The following is a 22,643-nucleotide window of genomic DNA, read 5'->3' on the forward strand; positions in this document are numbered from 1 at the left end:
TTCTCTAGGCTTACAGATATAATCAAACTATAAAGAAATAGAATATATATGTGCTACAGTAAATTTGTCAATTTTATGAAGTTCAGCAGCACTTTGAGAGTGAAAAATAGTCTTATAGAAATACTGCCCCTTAAAATTGAAATCATACTAAATTCTAACCAAAGTGCTTCTATATTTCCCAATATTGTGATCAAATACATCCTCTAGAAGTAATGATCCAGCAATCTGCTAAAAGAACAAGCCAACATTTACATATAAGTACAATCTATCAATGACTTCAATTATAAACTCTTTATTTTTGTCTTCTTTTTTTAATCTTTACCTGAGTATATTTCTCCATTTTATCTTCTAACGGGGGTGGGGGAGAAGGGGGGCACCCATTCAAGAAAGACATCAATTGGTTGCCTTCCACACCACCCCAACCAGGGCCAGAGACCAAACCACAACTGAGGTTTGTGCCCCTGACCAGAATCGAACCCACGACTCTTTGGTTCACAGGCAACACTCAAAACCACTGAGCCAAACTGGCCAGAGCCATTTTTGTCTTCTTGATGACACAAAATATGTTAAATACCCAAAACAAAAGTTTCAAGAAATTTTTTTTGCCTCACCGGTGAGTTCCTTCCATAGGAACTAATTAAATTCTTATGAAACCTGCTTGGGTTGGAAGGCATAGTTCAAAATAAATATTCTCTTCTGAACTATGTACACACTTTGCTATTAAGTAGTTTACAACCACAGTATTCCTCTACAATACACACAAACACACACACAAAACCTCAAGCATCTCTCTAAAGCTGACCTACCCAAATTACGATCCAAGGCCCAGTCCATGCTGTTATATACTACGTAATAAAATGAGTACAGGATTGGGAGCAAGTGTGTTATAATATGAGAGTTAATTTTATAGCTATTGAACTTTACAATGAAAAATGGAGGCTTATACTTTTATAAGCCTATTTTAAATTTAATTTTTCAACCTTTTTAATTTTACTTAAAGCATTATGAGATAGTGAAAACTCTTTACCACAAATAGTTTGAAAAGCACTGCTCTAAGACCTAAGTTAAATATTTGATATATATAAAGTCTGGAGATAAATATATTCTTTGGTTATTCACCAAATTTTACAGAGAGAGAAATATCAATTTGTAGTTCCATTCATTTATGTATTCATTGGTTGATTCTTGTATGTGTCTTGATCAAGGATGGAACCTGCAACTTTGGCGTATCGGGAATGATGCTCTAACCAGCTGAGCTAATGGGCCAGGGCTCACCACATTTTTTTTGAGCCCGTACTAGGAGCCCAAGCACTGAGCTAAGCACTGCAGATTCATGGTGCCTGCCCTCACTAAGCCTCCACTCCAGCAAGGATTCCTGGTCACATGTTATCTCCTCTCCAAACTTTCCAAAACCCAGTTACAATCTGTCCCTCACCTAATGAGAACCCTTCGGCAGTTCTCCACAAGTAACACATAAGGTAAAACACCCCTGAGAATGCTCCCAGCCCTCTTTCCCTTTGCTTCCTGTCCCTCCAGACTCCCTCTCTCACTCCCGGAGGCCTGCTGGGGAAAGGACGGGAAAGCCCAGTGCAGGAAACGGGGGAGAGGGACCTCAACCCGTGACACCTGGAGGACTGAGTTGTCTAAGGAAAAAGAAAAGACCCTGAGCAAAAACCCACAGGTGGGAAAAGTGGGGACAATGTATAAATAAGAACCATGATGAACATCGATTTCTTTCCTGGATTTTTTTTCCATTTAGGTGCAGCATCGTAAATCTCTATTCTGTCAAACACATCGAGCAATTAAGAGGCTTTCTTAAGCTCTAAAACCATTTTAGTCAATCTCTTACTCATGTCTGTTTTGTTTTGATTTTTAATGTTTTGTTTGTTTGTTGGTAATCCTCACCAGAGGACATTTTTCTTTTTTTATTATTCTCACTCGAGGACATTTTTGCATTTATCTTCAGATAGAGTAGGAAGAAAAGAGGAAGGAAGAGAGAGAGAAACATCGAGTGGTTGCCACCCACAGAACCCCAACTGGGGCTGGGGACAAACTGCAACCGAGGTACTTGCCCTTAGCGGAACCAAACCCGGGACTCTCTGGTCATTGGGCCCATGCTCTAACTGCTGAGCCAAACCAGCCAGGGCTATTTTTCTATTTATGATCAGACAGAGTGGGAGGGAGGAAGAGAGGGAGGAAGAGGGAAAGAAAGAGAAACATCGAAGTGAGAGGGGCACATCGACTGGTTGCCTCCTGCAGCGACCCAACCAGGGCCCGGGACGAACCACAACCAAGGTACATGTCCTTGACTGGAATTGAACCCACGACTCATTGGTCCGCAGGTTGACTCTCTAACTGCTGAGCCAATCCAGCCAGGGCTTTTTTCAATGTTTTTTTTAATTGATTTTTGAGAGAGGAAAGGAGACAGAGAGAGAAACGTCCATCAGTTGCCTACTGGGGATCAAGCCCGAAATCTGAGCATGTGCCCTGACCAGGAATCGAACAAGGACCTATCAGTCCGTGGAATGACATTCAATCCAATTAGCCACACCGGTCTGGCTCATGTCTGTTTCTGTCCCATACTTACAAAGTACATTTTTTTTTAAAGTAAATAAAAACACTTTCCAGTTCAGAAAGTCCATGGTTTACCCAAAGTAAAGAACAAGTGGAAAGAGACTTTCCTTCCCAAATTTCTGCCCTTAGTCCCAAAAGATTCGAAATGACAGGATGGGTATTAACTTGAGTTCCATAAAAGGACTTTGGGCCCTGGACAGTTTTCCTCAGCGGTTAGAGCATCAGCCCACGGACCAGAGAGACCTGGGTTCCGTTCCATCTAAGGGCACGTACCTCGGTTGTAGTTTGTCCCTGGCCCCGACTGAAGTTGCGTGGGTGCAACCACTCGATGTGTCTCTCTCACATCAATGTTTCTCTCTCTCTCTCTTCCTCCCTTTTTCCTTCCTTCCCACTCTATCTGAAGAAAAATGCAAAAATGTCCTCAGGTGAGGATAAAAAGAAAAAAGGACTTTGAAGGAATCTACTAAAATTATGTGCAAAATCTGTATGTGCATATGAGATTGGAGATGGGAGGGGTCATCAGATGCTGAAACATGTGAGTGATGCCCAGCTGGTGTGGCTCAATGGTGACCCATGCACTCACTGGTTCAATTCCCGGTCAGGGCACATGCTCAGGTTGTGGGCCAAATCCTCAGTGGGGGGCATGCAGGAGGCAGCCAATCGATGTTCTCTCTCATTGCTCTTTCTGTCTCTCTTCCTCTCCATTCCTCTCTCTAAAATCAATAAAGAAGAAAAATTAAAAAAAAAAATTAGTCCTGGCTGGTTTGGCTCAGCGGTTAAAGCGTTGGCCCGCGGACCTGGATTTGGTTCCCACTAAGGACATGTACATCAGTTGCAGTTTGTCCCAGCCCTGGTTGGGGTCATGTGGGTGGCAACCAGTCAATGTGTCTCTCTCGCATAGATGTTTCTCTCTCTCTCTTCCTCCCTCTCTCCCTCTCGCTAAAGATAAATGCAAAGATGTCCTCGGGTAAGGATAAAAAAAAATATTTTTGAAAAGATGTTAGTCGCCCTGGCTGGTTTGGCTCAGCGGTTGGAGAATCAGGCCTGCGGACCAGAGAGTCCCGGGTTCAGTTCCCACTAGGAGCACATACCCCCCCCCCAAAAAAAGAAATAAATAAAAAGGTATTAGTGATTCCCCTCTCCCCACCAAAAAGAGATAAGACCCTTAACATTAAAATAAATTTCAGAACAAGTCTGAAGATTAATAAAATATGCAGAATGTGAAAAGATAAATTATATAATATACACACCAAAAAAAAGTAAATAAAATAACACATTAATTTATCCACAAGCATAACTTACAACACGTCCTCATTACGAGACTGCAACCTCATTACTATGTGCAGAAGGATTTCCTTCAACATGTACGTAGACTCAATCTTTAGAAGCAAGAGCAACACCCAACCCAAGTAGTAACTAAATAAAACTCATCAAAAAGTTGTTTTCTGCTCTGGCTGGTGTTGCTCCATGGTTAGAGTGTCAGCCCTCGCACTGAACAGTCGCAAACAGTCGCACTGAACACTCCTGGTCAAGGGCAGGTTCCATCCCAGGCCCTTTGGTAGGCAACCAGTCAATGTGTCTTCTCATATCAATGTTTCTCTCTTTCCCCCTCCCACCCTCCCTTCCACTCCCTCTAAAAAAAAAGAATCAATAGAAAAAATGTCCTGGGGCTCACTCTCCTTCCAGGAGCATGGCCATGCTTTCTCCCGTCCCTTCTTTCCCCACAGGCACGTACCCCCTAACTCTAAGGGACCCCACAAGATTGCAACCAAGACAGCAACAGGAAGCAGCAATTCATCCCAGACAAACCCCCTGAATCTGTCCCCTAGGCCCCCTTTTCTCTGACTTCTTAATGAGCCAAAGCAGCCCAGCCTAGACTCATTTTCCCAACCTTTCCTTGTTTCATTGTCCCCAACTTTAACAAACATCCCCTTATCCTTGGATGAGGATTGACAAAAATAAATAAATAAAAAACCAGAAGCCAGCATATAAAAGTAAGTTTTCTATAACAATGGTGACTGACAGCCCTGGCCAGTTTGCTCAGTGGTTAGAACGTCGGCCTGCAGACCAAAGAGTCACAGGTTCAATTCTGGTCCAGGGCAAGTACCTCTGTTGTGGTTCAGTCCCCAGCCCTGGTCTGGGTCACGTGGGAGGCAACCAGTTGATGTGTCTCTTTCTCATGGATGTTTCTCTCTCCCTCTCTCTCTCCCTACAACTCTGCCTGTCTGAAGATAAATGGGAAAAAAATATCCTCAGGTGAGGATTAAAAAAATAAGACATCATTTTCACATCCCGTCAAAAATAAAAGGCCCTACATAAACATTTAGTACTTAAATAGCCAATCTCCGTTCTTGTTTATCAATACTCCATCCAGTCAAACTGCCATTCTTGAAATGACAGAGAATCTCGTTCCTCACAGTTCAGTCATCCCTAGCCCCCAAAAGACAGTTATTACATGAATGACTCTTTGTTGAAAGCAGAGGGCAGGGAGAAGGCGAGGACTGGGGTGAGGGGTACTTCTGAAGTGAATGATAATATAAAGGAGTGTGACATGATCCAGGTTCAAGCTGAGTGTGTAACCCAGTCATTTAACCACCGTGTGCCTCACAACTACAATTCATAATGCATCATGCGGTAGTGTTTATAAATTTAGCACAGCTGCGATTCCCTTCATGTGGAATTATTTGGCCAATGTCTATCTCCACTTCTTTATTTTTGTTCACCCCGAAATTCCTAAAAGTGCACATCTGAAAGTGCCTGGCAAGTAGCAGGTTCTCAGAAATAGCTATAAAACAAATGAATTAAAATAATCTGTAAACAGTAAAACTATGTACAAGTATTAAGAGCAGACATTTGAGAAATCCATTAATTCAACAAATATTTACTAAATGTCATAACTCTGGGCCAGCCACTATTCTAAGACACTTGGGATGCATTAGTGAACAGAGAAATTCATGACACACCTCTAGCTTACATTCTAGTTTGGGGAATCAGGCAATGAAAATAAACACAATAATTGAGTACATTCAAAGGAGATAAAAGATATGGAACAAAGAGCAAGGTCCAAGAGAATGGTAACAGCTAACTGGTCCTAAGGTGGGACCTGTGAGAAACAGCCCGTCTACCGGGCTGGGAGCCAAGTGGTGGAGGTGAAGAGCAGCAACGGTGGGGTCCAAGAGGGGCAGTTCCCACCCAAAGTCTGATCCAATCCTGAAGCCAACGTCTCGATTAGACAGTGGTCAAAAATATTACCGAAGTTTTAAAAATTCAAGGCCCCTGCCCACCTGTTGTGGTTCAGTAGATTAAGCATCACCCCATGGACTAGAAGGTCTGGGTCCGATTCCCAGTTGGGGCACATGCCTGGGTTGCAGGCTCTATCCCCAGTGAAGGGTGTGCAGGGGGCAGCCAATCGATGGTTCTCACATGATGTTTCTATCTCTTTCTCCCTTCCTCTCTCTCTAAAAAAATTAATAAAAACATATATATGTTTTTAAAATGCAAGGCCAGCCCTGGCTGGTATGGCTCAGCGGTTAGAGCATCAGCCTGCAGACCAAAGAGTTGTGGGTTCGATTCCAGTCAAAGGCACATACTCAGTTGCGGCTTGTCCCTGGCCCTGGTTGGGGTCATGTGGGAGGCAGCCAGTCGATGTGTCTGTCCCTCTCACGTCAATGTGTCCTTCTCACATTGATGTGTCCCTCTCATGTCCATGTTTCTCTCTCTACCCCTCTCTCTCTCCCTCCCTCCCACTCTATCTGAAGATAAACAGAAAAATATCCTTGGGTGAAGATTAAAAATGATGAGGATGAATGAATGAATGAATGAATGATGAAAACTGCAAGGCCCTGCTGTAATCCCAGAAGCAAACCAAGATCTCAAGCTTCCTAAGCCAGCAGTGTCCTTGACCAGACCTGGTTTCCTGGGACTCAGAACAGGACCAGTCTCCAGATGGTATTTTTGGGGAAAGCTATTAACTAGACAGCTCTACAACAATTCAACACTATGAATTCTCATAAGCTACACAAATAACCTTCAAAGTGGTTTGGAGGAAAGCAAAGCATCATTAGATATCTATGATTTGTGTAGATTATGACTCTTTCCATTGTGTGCCTCCTCTGTAAAAGCTCACCTACTACAAACAGTCATAATGCTGATGTCCTTGGACACCTGTGATCACGGACAAACCTTAATGTAAAAGTTTTATTTATTTGAGCCTAAGGTACTAAGCCACTTTATATTACACTATTTAGCCTAGGGCAGAATTTTACAAATTCCCTTCAACACTGTATTTCCTAGCTTCCTCCTTCTAAAGCAGGAAAAGAAAAAAATTAATTCACTAAAAAGGGAGAAATACAAATTATGACTCTAAACTTTTTTTTATCCTCACTCGAGGACTTTTTTTTTTTTTTTGCATTTATCTTCAGATACAGCGGGAGGGAGGGAGGGAGAGAGAGAGAGAAACATCAATGTGAGAGACACACGCTGCCACCCACACGACCCCAACAGGGGCCAGGGACAAACTGCAACCGAGGTAACGTGCCCTTAGTGGGAACCGAACCTGGGACTCTGATCTGTGAGCCAATGCTCTAACTGCTGAGCCAAACCGGCCAGGGCCAAATTATGACTCTAAATATAAAAAGGGACTGAGTTATAGGAATGTCCTGCTCCAAAAAGCTCTAAGCTATTTGAAGAAATCTGCAAATGTTAAGTGTTCAACAACATTTACTATCAGAAGTAATTATAAAAAGGAAAAGAGTATTCAGAATCCTACATAATTCTCTAATCTGAAACCTTTATTTTCAGAGACTGAAAGTAAAATCACCTCTTATGCCCTTTACCCAATTATCTTCAATGGACAACAATTATTTTTTAATATTAGAATCAAGAACATGCAAGTGTATACCTTGTTGAGTTCTTCTATCCTCCTGATTAGGTAGGGGTTGGAGGAATTCTTAAAGTAGACATAATCTGTAATAAAAGAAAGTAGAGAGCTTAATCTTTTCAACATAAAGTTCACATTTGTGGATCTGTGACTTTGTATAATAGGCAATTCACATTCAAATTGAAGCATGTAATTCATTGGGGGGGAGCAAACTTTGTAATGCAACCTTAATATATTCTCTCATGTGCCTACTATTCATAGACCCCTATTTCCCTGGCATTTTTATTTCAATTCATTTTTTATCAAGTTCTCCTGGACTCCTGTCCCACACACGTCATTTCTTTAATAACAAACAAAGACACCTCTTGTCATCATAGAGTAGTCAGGGCTGACTAAACATGTGTCTTTCATACTATAACTGCTTCCACATCTTTTCCCTCCAATCCAATTTGCCCTGAAGTATGCTTCTCATAAAACTATTGACCTAAGACAAATTCAGGTCATCTTGAAAGGCTTGGCAGCTCAAAGTACATTTCAATCATCAACTTAAAAAAACAACAATCAGGTGAGTGGAGCAGGTAAGAGGAAACACATGGACAAACCTGTCCACAGCTCCATCTAGACTGGAAGATGAGGGGAAGTGGGAGGGGGTGGGGGGGTCACAGTCACTTTCTGGGAGACACTGCTCTCCCAGGTGGTATCAGTCTTTTTTAAATATATTTTACCACATGTAATCCAGATCCATTTAGGATCCTGTTATTTTTTAAATCGCTGCAGGCTTTTAACGAAAAGGATACAAATTTTCAAGTGTGGCTTTTCCTCTCCAACAGGCTCACTGGAACCTTCCCACTGTGTGTTTATCTGAGAGGCTGGGCTGCACTGTTACTGTCTAGCTTAGTAGCTCTCTCCTGCGACTCTTCTGCAAAGTGGCCTCATTTAGACAGGCTGCTCCCAGCACCATCCATCAGGAGCTGGCTGATGAGCCCAGAAGCAGAAGCTAGTCTCCCACACAAACAGGCCACCCCTCTGAACTGTTACTTTATGGAAAGAGGGAGGAGGGCGTCTGAGTAGGGGGAGGTTGTTTGCCCTTCTCTCTCCTGCAGGCTGGGAAGGAGGCGGACAGGGGAGCGACCGTCCAGGCCGAGCTCAGCTCCCCACCTCTGGCCGCGGGGCCGGCCCCACTAAGCCCCATTCTTCGGGGGCAGGACAAGAAAAGGAAGGGGTGTGAGGAAGGAGAGGTGCTGAGCCCTGTCCCCGCAAACAGGCCTTTCTGGCTGGCCCCCCGCACCCCCACCTCCCACTCCCACGGGAGAGCAGAAGATGGGGTGGATGCCCCGTCCTCTCCAAGCCCCTCTGCCTAGAAGCCAGGCGAGGAAAGACCACCCTATTAGGGGCTCCATGGCCCCTACCCCATGGGAGTCTCATGGAGGGGCTCTGGTAATTCGCACCCCCAGGTGTAGGCCTGGCCCTGAACCCCGGCGGCTGTGCAGTGGCCGCGCCCCGGGCCGGGCGGGGGGAGCCCGGACCCCTGCGCCCCGCCCTCCCCGCCCGCCGCGCCCTCAGCCCGGCCTGGCTCCCAGCGGTTATGGTGAGCTCGCCCCGACCCCCAGCCCGCAACCCGCTCCCAAACGGCCGGGCCTTCCTACCCCCCCCCCCCTCCCCGTCCGCCCGCGGAGCCCCTGCTGCCTGGACCGCCACCGCCGCCGCCGCCGCCGCTTGGCCACAGGGGCAGGGGAAGGAGGGACCGAGGGGAGGCTCCTGGGGCAAGGGTACTGAACGGGGGAGGCCTGCACGCGCAGGTGTGGACCAGGGGGCATGAGGGATTTGGGGTGGGGGCAAGGGCTCAGCCTCTACGGAGCCCCTATCGCCCTACCCAGGGCACCCTGCCACCTGCTCACCCTGAGACAGGTCCATGGCCCCTGGGAGCCCAAGTAAATGTGACCTGCAACACGAGGTACCTGTCTCAATGCAAACACTTTGCTTCAAATAAGTGCACGCAGCGGGCGCCTTCCTGGTGAGGAGGTTAATGCGGCACGTTGGAGCCTATAGGCCCTGGGGCCAGGAACCCCCACCCCCACCCCCACCCCAGGGGCTTCCAGCTTCCCAAGAGGAGACCCACTGAGGACCAGGTTAGAAAAACTGGCACCCTTCCAAGTGCTCCCTAACTGCTTTGGCAGGTCTACCAGCACGCACCCTAGAACTGGGCTGAAAGAACCCTCTCCCCCACCCCGGAAGGACTTGCCTCCAGAGAGCCCTAAGGTACCAGCTGCTGCCCGGCTGGGAGGAGGGGCTGGGGAGGGTGTTCTTTGTTAGTAGGGGAACTGGGCTCTACAGTTCACCACCCCCCCAAAGGAGGGTATGCTGTCAGTCAGCTTCCTGTTGAGTGTGGATTGTTAACTTGGTTGTGTGCCTAAAGCTTTTATGTGGTTGCTATTTTCCCATGCTAATTCTCTAGACCAGCGGTTTTCCAGGTGTGGGTCGTGACCCCTTTGGGGGGTCCAAGACCCTTTCACAAAGGTCGCCTAAGACCATCGGAAAACACATATTTCCGATGACGATTCATAACAGTAGGAAAATTACAGTTATGAAGTAGCAATGAAAATAATTTTATGGTTGGGGGGTCACCACAACATGAGGAACTGTATTAAAGGGTCACGGCAGTGGAAGGTTGAGAACCACTGCTCTAGACTCTCCGTTTGCTAGGTCTTCATATCCTCACAGAAATAAAGAAATAAAAAAATAAATAGAGTTGAATTTTAGCTGGCTATCCCCCAAATGAAGACAAATAACTTACTTTACAAAAGCTGATCCATTCCAAACTACTCCCAGACATTGTTGTATAATAAACCTGAAGATGATCCCTTGCTGTTAGGGATTGTTTGGAGTTTCTGGTGATTTACAGTTATGTGTTGTTGACTCCGACTTTGTGTTTTGTTTGCTTGTTGATGGCATTTGTGTTGGTCTACTATTACAAATTATTGAGGTGAAAAGATATTTTCTAGATAACTGAGGCAAAGCAAAAAAATAAAACAAATAAAGCCCCTTTGCCTGAATTAGCTGGATTGACAGTGTGAACCAAAATTTCTTATCCAGCCCTGGCCAGTATGGCTCAGTTGGTTGGGTGTAATCCCATGCACCAAAATTGTTGCTGGTTCAATCCCTGGTCAGGGCACATGCCAAGGTTGTGGGCTTTATCCCTGATAGGGGGTGTGAAGAAGACTCTCACATTGATGTCTCTCTCTCCCTGTCCCTTACTCTCGGGACTGCAAGCCGATGCTCTAACCGCTGAGCCAAACCGGCCAGGGCTGTCCCTTACTCTCTAAAAATAAATTTAAAATCTTTTAAAAGAAAATTTTTTCATCTATTAAAATGGGGACACTAATTCCACTTCACAGATGGTGTGAGGATGCATCTGAAAATGCTTCGTAGAGCACTATGCAAATAACAGGTGTCTGTTGTTGTTTTTTAACTTAAGAAAGTTTCAGATTCCCAAAGGTTTTATACCTTGTGTCAAATTGTGAGCCTGCATCAGCTCTTTGACCCAGAAAAAAAAGCAAGTGTTCTGTTATGCACACTGCATAGCTGATGTTTATCATAATCCTTTTATTGGAGATCCCACTAAAAACATACTGTGATTTATCTGCCATCACTCCATTTCTGAGCTGACACATAAGTAGGTTGAATAATTTGCCTGGAAGCTTCTAGTAAACTGTCAGCAGGAAAGGACTTTGTCTATGAAACTTCTATACCTCCTAATACCGAAGAGGTATGCACATAAGGGACTTCAGCAAATGTTTCAGACTGAAAGAATCCATCCAACCAGACGAAGAAGGGTGGGGAAAAGCCTATACCTTCAAAGAAAGCAAAAGCACCTCTACCTCCTTATGTCGCATGGTTCAGATCACAAACTTGTCATCAACAAGCCCAAACTTCACTCTTAGTTTAGCTGTTTAACTTTAAAGTCTTAAACAAGTTACTTAACACCTCTGAGTCTCAAGTTCTACAAAATATAACTCTATCTGAAAATCAATGGAAAAATATCCTAGGGTGAGGATTTAAAAAAAAAAATACTCTTTTCATTAAAAAAATATGTATTGAGTACCGTTGAAGGCATTGAGGATAGATACACCAGTGAATAAGATAGCCCAAGTACCTGTTCTGGTGGAGCTTGGATTCTAGTGGGGAAGACAGACTATGAGCAAGTAGATAAATCTATAGATATGCCAGGATAGAAGGATAAATGTCCTAGAGAAAGTAAAAAGAACTGAAAAGAGACCTAAATGATGGGATGGAGTGAGTCACTGGAACATCTGGGAAGCAACATCCCAGGAAAAGGGACAAGCTAGTGCAAAGTCCACAAACCAAGACTCAGCTTGACCTGATGATGACCTGAGAAGGCCGTGTGGGCAGGAAATAAGGTCAGAGAGAGGAGCTGGATCTGGATCAGGTAGGGCCTGGTAGGCCATGGTAAAGAGTTTGGATTTTATTCTAAGTATAATGGATCGCCTTTGGAAGGATTTAAACATGAGAGTGATAGAGATCTATATTTCTTTTTCTTTTTTTTTTTATTTTTATTTATTGATTTTAGAGAAAGAGATGGAAGGGAGGAAAGAACATCAATTTGTTGTTGCACTTATTTATACATTCATTGATTCTTGGATGTGCCCTGAGAGGGGCTGAAACCAAAACCTTGGAGTATGGGGAAGGACTCTCCAACCAAGTGTGCTATCCAGCCAGGGCGGGATCTATGTTTTTAAAAGATCACTTGGAACATGAAGAACACAATATAGAAAGGGACCAGTCTTCACTTTCAATTTAAAAAAGCAATGATTGTTTTTATGGTGGCATCAAACCTCCTTAGGACACTAGGAATTCAAAACTCACCAATCCAAAGTTTATAGTGATGGAAAACCCGAACTCCTGTGTTTCATTTGGTAGAATAGTGAAAGAGACCACTACCAAATCCATCTGTGGTTCTGAGACCTGTGTATAATGGCTACAAGAAAAATGGCAACAGACAGGGTGGGGCAAAAATAGGTTTACAGCCCAGTCCGTGTGGCTCAGTGATTGAGCACCAAGAGGTCGCTGGTTCAATTCCCAGTCAGGGTATATCCCAGGTTGTGGGCCAAATCCTCAGTGGGGGTGCATGCAGGAGGCAGAATCGATGTTCTCTCTCATGGATGTTTCTATCTCTTTCTCCCTCTCTCTCTCTCTAAAATTAATTTTAAAAAAATTAAAAAATAAATAGGTTTACAGTTGTGAGTACATGAAACACAGAGTTTATTCTTATATTATTATTTATCATTTATTGTATTATTTTTCATACTCACAAACATAAACCTATTTTGCCCCATCCTGTATACTGGTCACCATTTTTTTTATTTTAATGTTTTTATTTATTTATTTATTTTATAGAGAGAGGAATAGAGAGGGATAGAAAAAGAAATGTCGATTGTCTGACTTTCAACGCCACCACCATCCCTATTATCAGGGATTGAGCCCACAACCCAGGCATGTGCCCTGACCGGGAATCAAACTGGGACCTCTAGGTGCATGGGACAACATCCAGCTAACTGAGCCACATTGGCTAGGGCCTGGCCACCTTTTAAAATACTATACCAGCCCTGGCCAGTTTGGCTCAGCGGTTAGAGCGTTGGCCTGCAGTCCAGAGAGACCCAGGTTAGGTTCCCGCTAAGGGCACGTACCTCACTTGCAGTTTGTCCCTGGCCCTGGCTGGGTTGTAAGGGTGGCAGCTACTCGATGTGTCCCTTTCACGTCGATGTTTCTCTCTCTCTCTCTCTTCCCTCTCTCCCTCCTACTCTATCTGAACAAAAAATGAAAAAATGTCCTTAGGTGAGGATAAAATACTATACCAGCCCGGCTGGTGTGGTTGAGCATTGACCCATGCACCAAGAGGGTCACTGGTTCAATCCCAGTCAGAGCACATGCCCAGGTTTTGGGCCCCATCCCTAGTGGGGGCATGCAGGAGGCAGTCAATAGATGTTCTCTCTCATTGATGTTTCTATCTCTCTCTTCCTCCCCCTTCCCCTCTCTCTAAAACTCAATAAAAAGAAAAAACAATTAAAAGAAATAAAATACTATACCAGCCCTGGCCAGTTTGGCTGAGCGGTTAGAGCATTGGCCTAGAGACCAATGAGTTTTGGGCTTGATTCTGGTCAAGGGCATATATCTCGGTAGTGGTTCATCCCTGGTCCTGGTCGGGTCATGTGGGAAGCAACCACTCGATGTGGCTCTATCACATAGATGTTTCTGTCTCTCTCTCTCTCCCCCTCTCCCTCCCACTCTACCTGATGATGGATGAAAAAATATCAATGGGTGAGAAAATAAATAAATAAAAAATAAAATACTATACCAAATCCTATAGGACAACACCTATGGATAAGTTCGGTTCGATATTTTGGAGAGTCTTGTACTCAGTCATGTGTTGTGCTCTGGGTTACCTTGGTGGGTGAAGTAGCATTCTGGTTCTCAAGGGGTTCACTATCCAATGGAAAAGGCAGGCATGAGGACATATGAGTTATAATCTAATAAGATAATGGTCATAATAGCTTTGAATTGGGAACAATTAATATAGCCTGCTGTAGGGGCAGGGTTGGTCAGAGAAGGATCTGAGAAAAGGTAATATATGATCTGGACCTTTAATTAAAATAAGGACTTTGTCTGGTAAAGGACACTCAGAAAGGACACTCCAAACAAAGGGAACCGCACAGACGTAGTACATGCAGGACATATGAGAACCAACAGCAAAGTTGGTTCAAGGCCAGATTGTAAAGACCTTGAATGCCAAGCTAAGGAGTTTGACCTAAACCTACGAGATCTATAGGCAACGCGGAGCCAAAATTATTATATTTGTATTTAAGAAGTACAGTAACGCCCTGGCTGGGTAGCTCGGCTGGTTGCAGATTCGATCTCCAGTCAGGGCACATACAAGAAGCAACCAGTGAACGCATAAATAAGGGGAACAACAAATCAATGTTTCTCTCTCTTTAAAAATCAGTCAATCAATAAAAAATTTAAGCCCTGGGTGGTTTGGCTCAGCCGTTAGAGCGTCAGCCTGCGGTCCAGAGAGAGCCGGGTTCGGTTCCCACTAAGGGCATGTACCTTGGTTGCAGTTTGTCCCTGGCCCTGGTTGGGTCTTGTGGGTGGCAACCACTCGATATGTCCCTTTCACATCGATGTTTCTCTCCCTCTTTTCCTCCCACTCTATCTGAACAAAAAATGGAAAAATGTCCTCGGGTGAGGATAGAAAAAAACAACAATAAAAAATAACAATATAGCCCTGGCCAGTTTTGCTCAGTGGTTAGAGCACTGGACTGCAGACCAAAGAATCACAGGTTTGATTCTGGTCAAGGACACCTACCTCAGTTGTGGTTTGGTCCCCGGCCATGGTCAGGGTTGTTTGGGAGGCAACCAGTTGATGTGTGTGTCTCTCTCTCTTTCCTTCCCACTCAATCTGAAGATAAATAGAAAACTATCCTAAGGTGAGGATTTAAAAAGTAATAAATAGCCTGGCTGGTGTGGCTCAGTGGTTGGGCATCGACCCATGCACCAAGAGGTCGCTGGTTTGATTTCTGGTCAGGGCACATGCCCAGGTTGTGGGCCCGATCCCCAGTGGGGGCCACGCAGGAGGCAGCCAATTGATTTTATTTCTCATTGATGTTTCTATTTCTCTCTCTCCCTCTCCCTTCCTCTCTCTCTAAAAATCAATAAAGAAAAAAGAAGTAAAAATAACCATATAGTTTTTTCTCTTCCACCAGTGCCAAAATATTAGGGCCTTGGTACTACCAGATTCTAAGACAACGTAGCAGCACTACATGATTGGAGACATCTATCTCCCTATTTATTTATTCAATCATTTATTTATATTAGTATGGACTAATGGATATGTATTTTATACTTTGGGTAATAATTCAATACCACTAAATTTTTTTTTTGTTTTTTTGTAATTGTTCCAGCTCTGGCCACTGGAAGCTCTTTCAGTTGGCTCCTCTGTCGCTTGGACGTTCCGCCGTCACTGTGGGGTTTTGATTCACTAGCATCTCCTTACTTTCTGGCTCTATAAGATACTCCAGAGTCATCGTGCCCCCGTCCTAGAATCAGCCACTTCTCCAAGGAGTCCTGGTTCTTTATTGGAGAATGATCTTAGAAACCAAAATCTGGCCACTGGGTGTGCTCAACTGCACTTTCATCCTCCACTATTTCCTGACCTATGGTAAAGTGTGCTTTACTTCTGTTTCCATTTTGGCTTCCTAATTTCTTTGTATATGTTGATACTCATTCTCTCTTGTGCTCACTCTCTGTATTTACAGCTGCTTAAATGGGCTTTGGCTGGATTCATATCCATGGGTTGTCACCACTAAACTACCCAATTGCATTTACTATTTCAAGTCTAGACTTGAGCCCCTGCAGCCATTTCTTACTGTCTGAATGTAAGGGTATCACCATTTTGTGTAATAAAACTATGACACTTGTCTTGAGTTTGTAACACTGTAAAAATTAGAATTCTGTAAGCCCATTGGGGTAGGAAAGGAATAACCTGGACACCTAGGGAGCTGCAGTGAGTTATGACCTTAACCAGAAAATGCTTGAATCTCATAAATATATGTCTACTTTCTGTGCTTAATAAAAAGCCTGGATCAGCCCTGGCCAGTTTGGCTCAGCGGTTAGAGCGTCGGCCCGCAGACAAGAGAGTCCGGGGTTGGTTCCCACTAAGGGCACGTACCTCGGTTGCAGTTCATCCCCGGCTGTGTGGGTGGCAACCGCTCCATGTGTCTCTCTCACATCGATGTTTCTCTTTCTCTTCCTCCCTCTCTATCTGAAGATAAATGCTAAAATGTCCTCGGGTGAGGATTTAAAAAATAAAAAAAGCCTAGATCAAAGGAAAAGGGTCTATAATATTTATGGTGTTAATTAATTAATTAATTTTTATTGCTTTGAGAGAGGAGGAAGGGAGAGAGAGATAGAAACATTGATGAGAGAGAACATTGACTGGCCACCTCCCGCATGCCCCCCACTGGGGATCGGGCCCACAACCTGGGCATGTGCCCTGACTAGGAATCGAACCGGCAACCTCTTGGTGCATGGGTCAATACTCAACCACTGAGCCACACTAGCCAGGGCGTTAATTGATTTTTTTAAGGGAGTGAGAAAGGGGAGGTGAAGGGAGGGAGAGAGAAAGATATCCATGTGAGAACAGAAGGAGGATGGGCTGCCCCTGCATGCCCTCTACTGGGGATTGAACCTGAAACCTGGGCATGTATCCTGACCAAGAATGGAAGCAACAACCTTTTGGTGCACGGCAAGACGTCCAACCAACTGAGCCACACAGGCCAGGGGGTATTTATGGTTTTGAAATAATTTATATCTACTGCTGCCACCCTGAAACCTAAGTATGGCCCCAAATCCATCCCTTTTCAGTTCAACAAACACAGACTAAACTTTTATAAAAAGCTTTAAAACACACACACACACACACACACACACACGGAAATGTAAAACTATAGATTTTTTACAAATAGCATAGAAATGCTGAGCTAACGGCGCACAGTCTTCTCGCCCTAAACTAACCATCAATCGCCCAGGTGTCGTCATTGCAGACATGGGCTCTTCGTGCTCTCCCTTCTGGCTCTCAGCTCGAGGCAGAGGAGGGGCCGGCAGCGCGGGCTCTGGTGGAGTCTGAGGTCCTTCAGGGCCCCCATTTGCTCCTCAAACTAGCCTGGGGTGTTCTCTGGGCCTCGAGGTTCTCCCTAATTCCCACCTCACTGACTTAAGTGCTCACCTTCTGGGCTTGAAACAGGAGGGTCTAGTTTTCCAAACATCCCTCCTGATGTCCCTCTTTCTCTGTCCTGGAAGTTCTACCCTTTTCTTACTCTTATCTGACTATCCAAAGAATATTTCTGAAGCTCTTGAAAAGCCTGATTATACTCTTCCATGGAGCTGGGCCTCTGGCTAGCTCTAGGTGTAGTGTCACCACTGAATGCCAGGTGGCCTCTGGAGGTCACTGTCTCCTTAACTTGGATCCACCCCTTTTCCTGGGTGAGGTCACTGTGGGTCACTGCTCCTTCCTTCGCATGGCTCCTAGTGGCCTCCTCAGGAAGGTTCTTTCTTTCTTTTAGCCCCTGAAATGTTCAATTCTAAGGGTATTTTTTAAACCAAGATTTAAACCAAGCTTTGCATCCAGCTCAACGATGGCAGGATCCGTTCTCAGTCAAATCCTGACCAGGGACCAGTTATTCCAAGTAGTTCTCGTTTTATCCCTTGAAATCTCTCTGACTCCAATTGGCTTTGCAATGTAAATCATACAGTCTACCATCCCAAAAGTACCTTAATCAAGTTGCTTGCTAAGGCAGAGATGAAATAGGGCGCCTACTGAAGGGGTGACAAATAGCAGCCTGTCCTGTGTGTCTATCTGATTATTTAGAAAGTCAGAAGTAAGGGCAGAGTCAACATTCTCTTAGGGGATTCCATGGTGATGGAATTAAATGAATTGGCACTATTGTATATCTCACATTTTCACAGAATGAGAAAATTGATTGTTTGAGTGGCACCATTAAAATTGGAGTTCCCTTAAGGGTCCTATAAGTAAGAGGAAGTCTCATCAATGTTTAATTGATATAGAATGTAAATATCACTCTTGAGGTGATTACTACTGTGAAATCAAAATAACTATAAATTGAAAGTCTTGACTGGTGCTGATTCAATCCAAATTATATTCACCATGTCTCCCTTTCTGTAAGTATCTGTTGCTATTGAGATAGACCACTGCTATAGTCATCGAGTGTCTGCTAATCCCTTGGCACGAAGTTAGATGCACACTGTACCTAGAGAGGAGAGGACCTTGGCATCCTCAGAGGAAGCTTGGTAAGCGTGTTTTCTTCTCTCTTTGGAGATTGATACTGGCATTTGCTTTACTTGTTCTTGCAGTTCCATCCCTCACCAAAGAAGCCAGTGAAAGGATAAGAAGCTACTCAGAGTCCTTTGCTACAAAGATTTGTATTCGTGGTTACTTTCCTCTGGAAAGGACACAGAATCCTACTTGGGAGACCTAAAGTACTAGCAAATATGAAGCAGAGGGCAAGGTTCATTGCAGGCACAGGAAGGCCCTATTTGGGGACAGGATCTAATGTTCCTGGGCCACACAGCCGCACGGAGTTACAGTGGGCTCTCATTTCAGCAGTTTTTGCTGAGCCATTGGCTTTGCTCTCTAACCCAGGCCTGAGACAGACTTTTATCAACCTAACTGCATCTGTTTCAAACTTCCTTTAAATACAAATTTCCACCAGCTGGTGTGGCTCAGTGGTTGAGCGTCAATTCATGCACCAAGAGGTTGCTGGTTTGATTTCAAATCAGGTTGTGGGCCTGATCCCCAGTGAGGGGCATGCAAGAGACGACCAACTGATGTTGTCTGTCATCAATGTCTCTATCTCTCTCCCTCTCCCTTTCTCTCTCTAAAATAAAGAAAAATAAAAATAAAAAAACCCACAAATCTCCCAGATTGCTGTACCCCTTAGCTTTCTACTGAAATGTTTTGTTTTTTTTATTTGAATCTGTAAGAACTTGTCTCAGGAAAAACTAAGACAAATGCCTGGGGTTTTTGCCATAGAAGGGTAAGGGGACCACACACACCAGAATTGGATTATTTTATGTCCAGTTAAGAACTGAAGAAAAATGTTCTTTATTTCAAATCCTGTACATTTTGGAGAAAAATGCAATTGCTGTTGAAGAGTATATCAATTATGAAGTGTGGAGCCAGTGCTATTTGGTTACATCTGCAATGAGATCATTTCCAGGAACACGATTGGCTTCGGTTAGGTCCACCCCAGCCCAACCTCTCCTCAGGCAGAAGGAACAGCACTGGGCATAGGGCTGGGGGCGGGGAGGTAGTGGGACTGTGGGTCAGCGGAATTGTTATTGGGACAGAAGGCTATGAACAGCAGGCATTTTTGAAAACTGTCTTCTAAAATAGTTAATTTTGGTTCATTATATTGATCAAGGCAGCTGTCGTCTTTGCAGAATGGATAGAACAGAGCTGGGAACTGTCATTCACTTAGAAAATGTCTTTGATTTTTCTTGTGAGTAGAATCTTCTCTCAGGCTGTTTGAATAGGCCCTGCAGTTCCCTAAGGAGCAGGAGGGGGATCCCTGTCTCTGCTGGGCTCTCCTCTTCCTTCCTGCCTGGGCTCAAGGCCTGCTCGGCTGGAAGGCTTCTCTTCTTGACCTTGAGCACCCAGCGGGCAGCTGGTCTCTGACACGTCAATCTCCCCCTGGGACAACAGCCTTCGGCTTTTCTTTCCGTATTTCCCATAGTTCCTGAGCTAAGACATGCAGAACCTCCTGGATTCACATCCAATCCTTCTGGACTGTTTTACTTTATTTTTTTTGGAAACAATTTTGAGGTGTTAGAGTTAATGGCAGACAGTTCTTGCCTTGTAGCCCCTGGTCTGTTTCCACATTGTCTCCTTCCTCCAGGGACAAGTAGGAGAGGATGGTGGGACTCAGACGCCACCAGAGCTGATTCTAAGAACTTCCCTAACTAAAGCACCTGCTAGATAAGGAATATAGGGGTACTCACTGACCCAAGGTTGGGGCCCACTGTATGAGTAGGGCTTCTGCAGTGTCTTTACGTGCCAGGAGGCTGGCATACACTGCAGGGACTGAGGGAAAACAGTGCCAAGGTCTCCTCTGCCGGTATGCCAACCATTTAACAAAACTGAAGTGTTTTTTCAGGAAGAGCCTGGATTTCCCAAGTGGGTCAATTTTTGCCTCACTATACATATGCCCTAATACTGTCAATTTAGCACTCAGAAAACTTTATTATTATTTATTTAAAATTTCCTTTTTAAATAATTTTTCTTGTCCAGCCAGTGTGGCTCAGTGGTTGAGCATTGACCCATGTACCAGGAGGTCGCCGGTTCAATTCCTAGTCAGGGCACATGCCCAGGTTGTGGGACTAATCCCCAGTGAGGGGCGTGCAGGAGGCAGCCAATAGATGTTCTTTCTCATCAATGTTTCTTTCTCTCTCTCTCCCCCTTTCTCTTTCTTTGAAATCAATTTAAAAAATATTTAAAAAATAATACTAATTTTTCTTTATTGATTTTAGAGAGAGAAAAAGAAAGGGACAGAGAGAGAGAGAAATATCGACGGGAGACCATTGATTGGCCGCCTCCTGCAGGCCCCTCACTGAGAATCAGGCCCACAACCTGGTCATGTGCCCTGCCTGGGAATCGAACTGGTGATGCATTGGTCAATGCTCAACCACTGAGCCACACTGGTTGGGCTATTTTTTTAAATGTTTTATTTATTGATTATTTATTGATTTCAGAGGGAGAGGAAGGTAGGTAGGTAGATAGGGAGAGAGAGAGAGATTTGTTGTTCCAGTAATTTATGCACTCACTAGTTGACCTTTGTATGTGCTCTGACCAGGGATTGAACCACAACCTTGGCATATCAGGACGATGCTCCAACCAACTGAGCTACCTGGCCAGGACACAGATAACTGTATTTTTTTTTATCCTCACCCGAGGATATTTTTTCATTTTTTGTTCAGATAGGATGGGAGGAAAAGAGAGTAAGAGAGAGAGAAACATCGACATGAAAGGGACACAGCAAGTCGCTGCCTCCCACATGACCCAACCAGGGCTGGGGACAAACTGTAACCAAGATACGTGCCCTTAGTGGGAACTGAACCCAGGTCTCTGACATATGCCCTCATCTAAATTTTTTTTCAGGAAGTGTTTGTGGGTGGTGAACTTATTAAATCTTTGCATGCCTTAAAAATGTCTTAGGCCACAAATGCAGTACAAGGGAGCAAATACAATATTTTTAATAAATGTGCTGGAACAACTGAATATCCACATGCAAAAAATGAATTGAGACACAAACAGTATGCCCATCAAAAAAGTTAACTCAAAATGGATCACAGACCTAAATGTAAAACAGAAAATACATATAATTTTTTTTTTTTTTTTTAAAGAAGACACTGGCTAGTAGCCACTGAAGCAACCTTTCTCAAACTTTTACCAAAGAACATAAAATGGAAAGGAAAAAAAAATGTTATAACACGGAAAACAAAGTTGCTTATTTTACAATAAATTTTTCTACTGTTTATAAGGACAGTGAATCTGTATTGTATAAAAAGATTTGGAGACCTCTCTATGTTTGTCTTGTAAAATCTCAAGAACTTCTGGTCATCTGAAAGACCTAGAATGATATTTTGCTTCTTATGTGTCTGCTCAGGAACCAGACATTTATTTTTCTATAAACTAGAAAACATTGAAGCCATATCTTTATTAGATAAATGTTGATTTTGAAAGTAAGAAGAGAAATTATGGCCCTAGAGTTTTATACCCATCCAACATATCTCCTCTGAGTCATTAACAGAAGAGATGATTAGACATGCTAGAATCAGTACATTTTTCCTGAACCACTTTGGGGGAAAAATTTACATTAAGACATACAATTGTGAACTGACTCAAAATGAACATTTCAGAACGTCAGTGAATCTATAGTGATTTTCCTCACTTTGTTGACAAAGTTGGCTTGTCAACAACTTAAATATGGCTTGTCAGGTGGATTTGGTAGTCAGGGTTTTGCTTGGTCCATGCTGTTTCTCATGCCTGTTCCTCTTGAGTTTCCGCTCTAATCCTCATATGAGAAACGTGTTTCTCAAGCAACTTTTTTTTTTATCCTCACCCGAGGACATTTTTTTTCCATTTTTTGTTCAGATAGAGTGGGAGGGAGAGAGAGAAAAAGAAACATCGATGTGAAAGGGACACATCGAGTGGTTGCCACTCGCACAATCCAACCAGGGCTGGGGACAAACTGCAACTGAGGTGCGTGCCCTTAGCAGGAACCAAACCCAGGTCTCTCTGGACCGCAGACCGATGCTCTAAAAGCTGAGCCAAACCAGCCAGGGCCTCAAGCAACTTTTTATCCTACAATCAGATGTATGTAATATACTGCCTGTTGGAAGACCTCTAACAATTTTCATTGTTATTCTGTTTGCACAATTGGAGTATTTATGCCAAGAATATTACAAAATGCTCTCCTTCCTTCCATAAAATCAGAGTTGCCTAGAACCACATACAGGCCATTATCATTACAAAGGAATTGGAATGATGGATTTCAACATTTTTTACTACTCTTGTTGCGTGATATGAGTCATTAAGCTT

General features: G+C 43.9%; 1 protein-coding gene across 1 annotated transcript in view; it reads left to right on the forward strand.

Annotated features, from left to right (window-relative positions):
* Positions 1–18,522, forward strand: part of LOC118630591 (ral guanine nucleotide dissociation stimulator-like) — a 60,836-nt gene extending 42,314 nt beyond the window's left edge. Inside the window, exon 7 of the mRNA XM_036262448.1 lies at positions 18,398–18,522. Within this exon, the coding sequence (XP_036118341.1) occupies positions 18,398–18,522 (125 nt within the window). The remainder of the gene's footprint in view (positions 1–18,397) is intronic.
* Positions 18,523–22,643: the final 4,121 nt, after the last annotated feature.

This window comes from Molossus molossus, unplaced genomic scaffold, assembly GCF_014108415.1.
Source record: "Molossus molossus isolate mMolMol1 unplaced genomic scaffold, mMolMol1.p scaffold_m16_p_15, whole genome shotgun sequence".
NCBI lineage: Eukaryota > Metazoa > Chordata > Mammalia > Chiroptera > Molossidae > Molossus > Molossus molossus.